The following is a 12,218-nucleotide window of genomic DNA, read 5'->3' as shown; positions in this document are numbered from 1 at the left end:
TAAAATTTGCGCGCCATTTATATGGCAATACACTGTGACTTTATATTTTGTATGTCCATCTTGTATATTTATTAAGTGTATTAAGGCAAATAAAGTTCATTTCAAGCAATTACGTAACCAGGACTAGCTAGTATTAAATACTTTAACTATCGTAATTCCTTGCTATTTAACACTTTGATATTGTGCAATTTCTCTAATAAATATGTCGTTCTTGACCTCAAATATTAATCTTGCACACGGTTTTTCGACTTAAGTTAATTATTAATTTTACATTCTTAATTTTACAGCAGCTCTACAAGGCGATCCACTGAATGTTTTAAACTTCATATAGCCTGGTTAAGGCCACCGACAATCCAGACGCTTCGGCTTAGCAATGCTATAAGGTTTAGGCCATGTAGAACTCGTTTTATTAAATACTAAAGTAAAAGTAGACTAACAGCGTATTAGTAATGCACTGTTGAGCTAAAGTCAGGGAGTTGACCCGCCACATCATCACATAATAGATAGCGGCACCTATCCGCCACCAATGCGACTGCATTTATAATTAGACTTCTATATGCATTATGTAAAACTGGCGAGAGTTTTATTGGATAGACGCGCAGCAGACCAAAAAACTAAGCATTAATTTAGTAGGTTACTTACCAGAGCTTTTTTCACAAAATTCTTGTTTTTATGCATGGAAATGATGACACCAATGACCAATGGACGTAAATATCATAATCCGATTGGCTTATACTGTAAATTACATGGTACTTACCTAGATCGACTTAATGCGCAAATTTTGTAAAGATCCTCCTAATCTTTCTCGAGGCATTAATAGCTAGTCTATACTCGTAGATACTTCTATACTAATATTAATAAAAAGAGGTAAAGTGGGTGCGGTTGTAGGGGGTAATGTCTGGATCTACATAACCGATTTTGAAAATTATTTTACCAATGGAAAGCCACGTAATTTGGGAGTGTCATGCCTTATATTTTATTCCTATATTTCGAAGGGAATCGGAACTACACGAGGGAAACCGCGGGACGTCTACTAGTATATATTGTACAGTATATTTTGATCAGTTGAGGATCTTATATCTAGTGAGTCAATCGAGCTTAAAAATAATTAGAGTTTACTTTCAGAGATTTTGAAAAGCCGTCGAAAAAGTCAATAATAGATACAAACATCAGTGTGCCTAGTGGGAGTTTTCAATATTTTCATACTGTTACTATTGCGTTGACGTTAACGCGAATTTATATGGAATTAAAATAGTTGTGCAGTAGTGCCACTAGATGGTGCTGTTTCAATAACTTCCCTCCCTTTAGGCCCTCTGATGACAGTACGTAATAACGATTATAATACTGAATTGTACTGAGTTCTAAAATCCTCTGTTCTATATGAAATAGGATGACTATACCAAAGACATTAAACGCTAAGGCGCTACTCGTAACTGAGTCTGTGCACAAATTATGACTAATGTACAATATTTCGATTTGATTTTGAGTTTTAAGTTTAGGCACTAGATTAAACTTGTTCCTCGCTTACCCTTGTGTGAAGTGTTACTCTGTTTGTTGACGGTGGTTTGACTTACCATCACGTGGGCTATTCTCTAATTTTAAGTAACTGTAGTGTATTCGAAAATTACCAACTAGATATTGCGAGTTAATGCTTAAGTTATATGGTTTCGTATTCACATTAATTTTGCTAAATGATCAAAATTAGTAACTAGAGTATTTGACAATTTTCGTTAATTTTCGGAATATGAAAAATGCCTTTATTATCTACTTGCACCTGCAATTATGACTATAAAAAATAGGTATAATGAAAAACTTCAATACTGATCGATTCCATTATGAGAGTCAACTATGAATTTAAGCATTATAATGGAATCTAGGCTGAAGCTCACCGCGTTTTAAGCTAGGCTGGGGCCTTTGGGCGCACAAGAATTTGGGGTCCTTTTGGAAAGAAAAAAAGAGAATTATACTATTTTTTTTAGTAAGTATGGTCATTTATTATAGGTAATCAAATACAGTTATTTGGTTTCGATTACGATAACAGTTTCTATTCTGATTTTGTTGAGCAAAATCTTCTATTAGGTATCCTTAGTCAATATTTTGAAGGATATTGTTTGTTCTTTGGGGGCCCCTGAGAACGGGGGCCCTGGGCCGGGCCCCGTGTGCCCTTATGGTAAAGACGGTATTGCTAAAGCTAAGAGTTTACTTCTTCTAAGTTTAGTCCTGCAAACTGCTCTACAAAACTATCACTTTCAACTTTCGGATTCAGGTGTTAATACTGTCCTGGATGACATGAAATATTGTTTTCATATTACGTAACTTTTACGTAACGTGAGATTAGACGGCTTGATAATGTAAAGGTCTAGCAGATACTATTTGCATTTTATCAACGACAGCAAGGTGAGGTTGAATTTTTACCGCATGATGTATGAGAGTAGAATTATGTTCTATTAAACCGTTATCACAATAAGTGACAATGAATAATATATCTATTAGAACTAGAGCCTGCAATAGACAGACAAACTTAATATAATAATAATAATAATTCTTCATAAAGGATAAAAATCCACAGTGTATTAACTATAAAGTCGTAAAGTAAAGTCAATTATAATAAAGACGTATCAAAATGACAAGCTATAAGAATTATAAAGATAAAAATTCAAATAAAATAAAATAGAATAATTCGTAACAGAATTGCACGTCATCTTAATAAACTACGTTAATCTACTTTTTATTTGCGTCCCGGTGATCACGTCGCCAATGGTCAAATATCCGGCCAGACATATGCTCGCTGATGATCTTGAGAATGGCGTTGTTGTTAATGTTATGAAGACTGAAAGTTTCTCATTAGGTTTTTATTGCCATAGGTAGTCGTGGCTGCATCTTAACAAGGTACGTGTACAGCGTTGAAGGGTCCAGATCCTAAATTGTCTAAGTATAAAACGTGATTTTAATATATTATCAACGGGATATCATGCCGAATAATGTCTCCCATAAGTCCATAAGTTTCATAGCAGCCCTTTGCTGGAGACCTTTCATTATCATCATATCAGCCGATTGACGTTCACTGCACGGACTTCACGATTCTGAGCTGGTTGCATCCAGTGAAACCCTGCGAGTCGCTTAATGTCTTCGGTCCACCTGGTGGGGGGTCGCCATTCCAACATCTTGGGACCTTACATTAAAGATTTCAATAATCTTTAACGGTGTTTTTCGAAAGCTCGCCGTGACTGTGTTAATTCAATTATTATTAGGAACACTTTTGAAACGTCGAGTTGTCACGATAATGGTGATAATTAAAGTGGAAAACTTAAAGTTAAAGTTACGAAGGTTCCAAAAACTGAGGTATATCTGGCTGTGGCTGACTTTTAGTCCATATACAAAGTATAATATGTCTCACGTGAGAAGGGGGATAATTTTAGATTCAACCAATTGAAGATAATGAGGGCTCCCAATTGTTCTCAAACTGTGTCAAGGTTAACTGTTTGAAGTAACAGTATAATTTATAGATACAGATACACAGACAATGCGTGGGAGTGCCTTAGATCTATGTCTACTGTGCTTATAGACGATCACGATTTTGATATTAAAAATCCGTGATCGTTTAGTATCTCGTTTTCACATGAATGAAATGGATGAAACAGACGTTTAATCTTAATGCTTTGCGATGCTTTAGTGATGAGATTACTAAATTGTATTTAATATTTATTTTTGTTGAGAAAAATAAATTAAGTTATTGTAGAAATAATTTATAGTTTACTACTTATTATAATGATACATATATAAACATACATGTAATAAAACAAAGTTCTCCGCCGCGTCTGTCTGTCTATCTAACTCAAAGTGAAAGACCAAGTACTAAACGTTTTTTCAAGCGGATGCAGATTTATTATGAGGAAGATTTTGGTATCTCATTTGTCTAGATAATACGAGTATGTAGACTGTCTGAAATATAATGTTAATTGTTGGATATATGTATATCGGAAAAAAGATCAAGATTTTTCAAACTTTTCTCGAAATCGCTGCCTAATCCTTTCAATACATCAAACAATGCATTGTGGGATATTTCTCTTTTACAAGTAGGTGAACCTGTACAACAAGTCCATGATGTTATAAATCTATCTTTTATGAATAGCTTTCTATACTCATTCTATGACCTATAAATTGGTCATTTATTGAAAGTGTATGCCGATTTTCTAGCGTACGAATTCGCGGTCTTCTTTTCCTCACTGTCTCTCCCAACTTTTTTTTTTATTTGAAAAAATTTAGAGCGTAAGGTTGACACGCCACTATGACCTTCCATTTAATCTATGTTACGCTACGATGTTAGAAGAAAAAAAGAGGTACATAAACCACATTCGATTTTTTATTACACACACAAAAATTATTTCAGCGGCGTTGTCAACGGCGAGATGACAGTGCGGCGACTGAGCTCAGGTTTGCTAATTAGCATAGTTTTAACGTGCCACTTGCGATCTGCGTATAACATACGTGTCTTCTAAAATCATTGATGTTACGCAACAACAAAATATTTACTCCAAATGAACAATTTGCCATCATCCATTTTATCAGAACGGAAACACGGATCGATGCAAAGATAAACTTTTTACTTACTACAACGATATTATTTCATGTGGTTTTATATGTCTCCTGGAATATTATGGGAGTAGGTCTTGTTAGATAACTTTTTATTGTCTCAAAGAACAAGCGAGAGAAAAAAATAGAGAGTGCTCGACTAATTACACGTTGGTACCTACTAGTTTAAGCTATACAAGTTTAAAACAAATGAAATATTCAGATTTCACTTTTTACGATACAAGAATATAAAAATCAATAATAATCTGAAAGTTAAAAGTAATTTTTGCAATTGTAATTAAAAACTCTTCATTTTCTCATGGGTGATTCTAACAATAGAAACTGACACAAAAACTAATTTATTTCCCCATCTTATTTACCATACAATTGAACTAAAGGCAATTTATGTATATAGGACCTGTGTAATAATGATTAAAATCTGAAACGTAGTAAGTTAATAATGTTTTACTAATACGTACAAACTTGTATGTACCTACACATTATTGCAATGAATTTACTTGGGAGAACATAGTGTTTATTCAAATGATTTTTAAGGCAGCTCTGTATTAATCGCTATTCACTGTATAAAAAAATCAATCGGTTTCAAGAAATCGTGTTTTGTGACTACCAAATTATGAAAAAAAAAACTAAAATAGGTATATTGTATTTACCTTAATCGTAAATTTGAGGCAACTCAATTAAATAGTAGGTAAGCCTAGTTGTTAAGGTTACGTTTAAAATTATATTATCGCTATCTTGATAATAACCTACATTATAATATTATATAATAATTATTGCTATAACAAAGTTAAATTAGTTTTTTTATTTTACTACAAACGCGACGCCTGCGTTTTCGAGCGCAGTATGGTTTTGAATAAATATTTTGTTCCTGGGCCCAAATATTACAAAGATTGTGAAAGGAATGTCAGGGCTTTTAAAAAGATTCTTTTCTTACTATCTTTCTTCTTATATTTCTATCTCTGTTGGTTCTAGAACGAGGTGAATGCCATCCTCATCGTATGGATGATGAATACTTGCTGAGATTTTTACGGGCTCGCAACTTTATACCACAAAGAGCTCATAGACTGGTAAGTCTATATATTTTTTAATTTTGGCTAGAGTGTGCAATATATAATTTGGTGGTTACAAATGGTTCTGGATCTCAGATTCTGGAAAAGTTAGTATAATGATATTTTGGTAAATGATATTTCAAAGTGTTAGCTTCATTATGACTATACAAAATACACAATTTGTAAAACTTTTCTCGATTGTTTATTTTTTTGAAAAATACATGTTTTGCTCACATTTTGCTTTCAATCTCAGGAAAAGCAAACTTATTTTCTTAAATTTTTGTTTTGTATAGAAAATTAGGTATATATCTTGAACATGGCCATTTTGTTTTTCGTTATGTTGTTTAATTTACTTGCAATTAGGTAAAAATAGTTTGGCGCTCAAATTTGCGTCGCGCGTCAATCGTTCCGTGCTTTTCACTCACGTGAAAATCATAATTCGGCGTCTCGTTTGCGCTTCATATTTTATCCATATCGTACCGACACGCTGCGCGCTCTTAAATATTATTTACTGATCTGGTAAAATGTCTATGCTAAATAGAACTATCGGGAGCATAGAATCCATTGATTTTTTCTTTGATTGAACAACTTCTTCATGGATAGGTACAAAATGAAGCATTTTCAGCCAAATTTAATAATCTTCTAACTATTATGCATTCAGTGGAAAAAATGTTGACTATTTTTTATATGAAATTTTTAAAATTTTACAAGAAAATGGTAACCTAGTTAAAATATTAAATTAAAAAAAAAATGTTGGTACCTAGTTTTAATTTTAAACGTATCATGTTACGCGTATCTTGTTCGCGTATCATGGTCAACCTGAAATATGAACTTGAGAATACTTAATAAAATATAAAAGTATTCATAAATTAAATGAAATAAACGCATAGTAAGTAAATGGAAACAGTGAATGTCGATTGAACGAATATGGATCACGGACGCCATTAAATATTTATAATTTTATATAGAGGAAGTACTTACACATTTTGGAAAAAAAATCATGTACCAACATTTAAACAAATATTTAAAATATTTTGATATAGGAAGACTTGAACTTGTGATATATTAATTAGTTTATTTATTGTTCTGTAAAGTACATTATTATTGAAATAAAATCGGACAATCTTATAGCGAAAGTTTATTCATCACGAAATCTCGAAAACCGCTTGATGTACAAAGCTGAAATTTGACAGGGAGGTAGTTTATAGTAAACCACTAAGAACTGATTTTGTGATAGGGCCGGATTAAAGAGGCCGGACTAAGTTGCGGCAGTAGTGTATATTTTATATTTATACAGTAATATAATTAAAAACTAACACCATATTTATTTTCAGTTGGTGAATTACTATCGATTTAAGGAAGAGAATCAGGATTTATTTGAAAATGTGTACCCACTGGACCTCCGGCAGATAGGCGACTCAAACGTACTAGCCGTACCTCCGTACCGGGATCAGAATGGAAGGAGACTGCTTATCTACAGAATAGGTATTTTACTAGTACATTACGATAAGCTGAAAATTACAGCCGAGGTGATATTGCAGCTTTAGTAAGGAAGTAGAGGCTGTAATTATCAAAGCGCACGTATGTCATACGACGTTTTATAACACATTTGCGAGGAAACACACTATTTGAAAACGCGTTTGCATCTTTGCCTGTTTTCCTAATGATGAAATTTTGATTTTTTTTGTACAGATAGCGAAGCGCGCACACCACCGTTTGTTTTTTTTAGATAAATGCACCAAAAACAGGCTGTATTACTAATAAAGATAATTAACATTTTTGTGTTTCTGATAGGTACAGATAAATGGTTGACAAAAATAATGTGTAATGCTCATGTTTCGCTCCACCCGGTTATACTTGAGAACCATGCACTCGAAATTGTAGACGAATACATATACCTAGGACATATCTCTGCGTGATCGAATCAGAAATGAGGAGATCCGCAGAAGAACCTAAGTCACCGACATAGCTCAACGAGTCGCGAAGCTAAAGTGGCAATGGGCGGGGCACATAGTTCGAAGAGCCGATGGACGTTGGTCGACCCCCCAGCAGGTGGACTGACGACATCAAGCGAGTCGCAGGTTTTCGCTGGATGCAGATGGCTCAGTATCGTGATGTTTGGAAGTCCCTACAAAAGGCCTATGTCCTGCAGTGGACGTCCATCGGCTGACGTGATGATGATGATGCAAATGTTTAATTAATAAAATTAAAATTATATAAATTAAAATTAAATGACATTAAGTTTACAATTATTTTTTTGAAGCATCAGCAAAGTAGTCTTCTACGTAGTAGTAACATTTTTTTAGATTGCTGATGCCTCTGTCTGTCAGGTTTTGTGTCAAAGATTTTTGGAGGCATATGCAAAATAATTTTGTGAAATGTAGGTACATACATGAAAAGTGAACCTAAAAATCTAAACTGTTTCAGGTTGTTGGGACCCAAAAGCGATAGCGATAGATGATCTCTTCAAAGCTTCGATCTTTGCTATGGAGTTGGGTATGTTGGAGCAACGCACGCAGATCTTGGGCGGAGTAGCTCTGTTTGATCTAGAGGATCTGGGTACCCAGCATGCGTGGCAGATCACTCCGTCGGTGGCCAACAAAGTTATCAAACTTTTGGTGGTAAGAATATCTCTTATTTTCATACTATATCGACGCGTGACCGCCGAATTATCGTAAGCGACACTTTCATCGTAAGCGACAATTTTAGTGTATCAGAAATTTTTAAAGGGTAGACCCATTTTGAACTCAAACCCCCTTATTTGTTAAGGAGTTAATACTACCAAATGATTAGTTTACAGTTAGTAATTTTTATTTTTCAAAATTTTAGTGTAACCAACAGTAACATCTTTTATCGTAAGTGTTAAGTGTTAAGGATTTAATTGAAAATTTTGTAGCGCAAGCGACATTAGTTAATATGGAATACAGGTTATATTTTACTGCCCGGTAAATCCTATTTACCTTTCAGTTTTAGTTATAGGTACATAAGCAGCCTATTTATAAAAAAACACTCAGTGTTAAATAAAAATAATATAAAATTAGCATATTTTTATTGTTTGAGTTAAAATTTACAATTGACATTTTTATCGTAAGCGTTTCAAATCACAATTTCTGTAAAGATAAATTAAAAAATAAAACTACTGTAAAGGTTTTTGTCGGTTACGATAATCCGGCGGTTAAGGGTCGGTTGTCAATGCTCTCTCTGTCAATGAGGCGATGAAGAGTACGTATCCCGTCCTCTCTTCCCTGTGTGATCATTCCCCCTCACCCATCTACCGCAAAGGCGAAGATTGTTCGCTTATATAGACAATGAGCCTATTGTGGTCAGACCTCTGAGTTGACAAACTTTCAGTTTTTATAAAATGTAGACGGTCTCGTTATTGCAGGCTCTCAATCTGATAGCCATTAGGATGCCCGATAGATTATTATCATCTCGATGTGTGGCAAAAAAGGAGGAAAATACTTTAATTATCTTTAACCGTATAGTAGCGTAGTAGTAAACACAAAGTGCATTCATTCACCAATTCCATTCATAAATTCTAATTATCTAGATAAAATCAGGTTTCCGTGGGAGTACGATACTATAAAAGATACCTACTCGTATCTAAGTACGCATTGATTAAATAGTTGACTATAATACTGGGTCGACGCACCCAAATATTTGAAAACTTACAAGAAGAGGCCAATAGCCTCTCAGTTCAATAAGGTCCAGATTTTCAAACAGATCAACGATCTTAAACAATAAGCACTTGTATTGTGCCCATTTGTATATTTTTTTGCTTTTCAGTCACTTTTACATTATTTATGTTGACAATGGTTCTAAGCTCAATAGCTCCACGCTAAAGGGGGCCGGATTCAGTACAGAGAGATTATGGGTTCGATCCCCGCCCATTGGACTATTGTTACTATACCCGATGGTCCGCGCGGAACGGGAGATCTGTAGCGATGAAAGAAAAACCCATGACTGATGCACCTCACTTCCCCACACGCACGACTTCAGACCCGCGCAGGCTGATAATGATAAACATATATCATTAAATACATTACATGTATACATGTATTATGTTACAATACATACATGTAATGTATTTAATGATATATGTTTATCATTATCAGCCTGCGCGGGTCTGAAGTCGTGTTCAGTTAATAGAATTAGTGTTTTATAAAAACACTATACAGAGTGCTCGGGAGCATTTCCCATAACTCTAGGGTTATATTTTTTATGGAAAATTAATTAAAAATGTCTATGGAACATGTGTTATGAATATTTTCGGAGTAAATAATATTTATTTTATAAATAGATCTTAAATTGTGTCCCTTATATCGCATCCTTAATGACTTATTCATTGACAAATATCATGAAGTAGCTTACTAGTGAAGTGCGGAGTGCCAGTTGTAATATCTCGTCGATATCGACAGTCTTATCACTACGATTACGTATTTTAAAATGAAAGGATAGGTTAAAGCGTGTATTACATGGATAGTCGGAATTATTTGAATTACTTTGTATAAAAACAAAAAAAGAAGAAGATGAAATACTTTATTGCACACAAAAATACAGTAATAAAAATTAATAATCCAAACTTAGAATGCAAAGTCGGCCTTATTACTATAAGTAATCTCTACCAGGCTTTTTTTAGTTTATAAAAATGAGTTATACTCCCGAGCACCCTGTATAGATGTATAATTATTTTTTATTATTTCAGTCCAGTTTCCCCGCTACGACACACGCAATACACGTGATCAACCACTCGTGGATATTTGACAAAATGTACAAGATGTTCAAGCCGATGCTGACGAAAGAAATGCGCGCCAGAATTCACTTTCACGGATACGATTTCAGTTCTCTACACAAGCATATACTTCCCGAGTATCTGCCAGAGAGGTATGGTGGGACATGGCCCGATTTCCCCTACACAGTTTGGTTGGACTCGTTGAAGAAAAATGTCACAATCGCTAAAGAGGTTTTGGGATGTGGGTATAAATTTCGCGAGGAAGAAATATGTCCCGAAGTTGTGAGACAACTTAAAGAAGAAGGCATAAAGTTGTCGTGAGATTGAGCAATTAACTATTTGGTTGCTTACGTTTTTTAATTTTATTTTTTGATTAAATTTTTATAAGATTTCATCGTGAGAGCAATTCCTCTTTATCGGTGTAGGTATTCGTCCACCCTCCATTGCATCTACTAAATTGCTTGGCAATACAATAATATGAATTTTATTGAATATATCAAAGAAATTGCTAAGTGTTTTTGTTGTAACAACCTACCTACCGACTTTTTTTGTGTAGGGAAAATTGCAGATTGATAGCTACCTATTTAATGATGTGCCACATAATATTATATTATGAGAATATAGTTAGATATTTATTAAAAAAATATTAATCGAGGCATCTTAGTCAAAATTAGTTAAAAATCTCGGAATTTGAGGAAGCTAAATTTTTGTATAAAACTTTTTACTTTTTCGCATTCTAAAAGTTGTCTCAAAACCTACATATGGTGTAGGGTGTCCGCGTTTATTAAAATTTGAGGAAAAGATCACAAAAAATGATTCTTTCGCTGACATCTCATTTCCTAATTCCCGACAATTTTGAATCTGTGTTTTTACACGTTGAATTGATTTCGAGATAGAGGGTGGAATCCACCACTGGGTATCCCAAATTCCGAGATAAATTTACTAAGATCATTTACCTAACGTCGTGAGTAAATAGACTTTTTAATTTTTTTTGTACCTACATATTGTATATTGTTTTAATCGAACCAGTAAATTAATACGGAGATTGTATGTTATTTAGCATGATTTAATGTAACAAACAAAGATAATTGCAGTTGTTATGGTGATCGTTCAATTACAGAGGTCATGTTGTAGGTACTTTCGCGTCCGTAATTTTGCGTCTAGCAATTATGCCAAAATTTTACGATGCCTAAATGTCGGGGTATAAAATTTTATATCTTAAATAGAGGCATACTTAATATGAAAAATTGTTGCCAAGAGCTCTCGTAAAATTTTCCGTTTCACTTAAAATCATTATGCAATATGTCATTAATGTTATATTTAATTATATGACACTAGCGGACACCCGCGACTTCGTCCGCGTGAAACTCGATGTAAACTTTCAACTACTTCTACCCTACCCTACCCTACCCTATCCTACCCTACCCTACCCCTACCCTACCCCTAACCTACGTTGAATTTTTTCCAGAATTTTCTTTGCTATAAATCTCACGGAGCCCGAGACCTTTCCAACGAATGCAAAACCGTGGAAATCGGATCGTGCGTTCTGGAGTTATAGCGTCAGGAAGGAAATCCCGACTTTTTTAACCGACTTCAAAAAGGAGGAGGTTCTCAATTCGGTCGGTATTTTTTTTTTTTTTTTTTATATAGTAGAATTATTATCAATACTGTATGGTGACTGAATAATAATGTGCAAGGTACATTACACAAACTCATTACATAACATCTTTTATTGTTTTATAATTAGTATTAGGAGAATAGTCTTAAAACATTTATTATTAAGTTTTTAAAATGTTTTTTAAAACTTAATTAATGTAACATGAATTTTATTTTATAAGCTTCGT

General features: G+C 34.0%; 1 protein-coding gene across 1 annotated transcript in view; it reads left to right on the top strand.

Moving 5' to 3' along the window:
* The window catches only part of LOC112052484 (alpha-tocopherol transfer protein), a 44,226-nt gene extending 32,451 nt beyond the window's left edge, over positions 1 to 11,775 (top strand). Inside the window, exons 3-6 of the mRNA XM_052891198.1 lie at positions 5,566 to 5,660; positions 6,977 to 7,127; positions 8,070 to 8,263; positions 10,348 to 11,775. Of these exons, the coding sequence (XP_052747158.1) occupies positions 5,566 to 5,660; positions 6,977 to 7,127; positions 8,070 to 8,263; positions 10,348 to 10,695 (788 nt within the window). The 3' untranslated portion in view covers positions 10,696 to 11,775. The remainder of the gene's footprint in view (positions 1 to 5,565; positions 5,661 to 6,976; positions 7,128 to 8,069; positions 8,264 to 10,347) is intronic.
* The last annotated feature ends 443 nt before the right edge of the window (positions 11,776 to 12,218 follow it).

The sequence above is a fragment of the Bicyclus anynana genome, chromosome 3 (assembly GCF_947172395.1).
Source record: "Bicyclus anynana chromosome 3, ilBicAnyn1.1, whole genome shotgun sequence".
In the NCBI taxonomy this organism is placed as follows: domain Eukaryota; kingdom Metazoa; phylum Arthropoda; class Insecta; order Lepidoptera; family Nymphalidae; genus Bicyclus; species Bicyclus anynana.
This window is presented reverse-complemented; position numbering and strand designations above follow the sequence as displayed.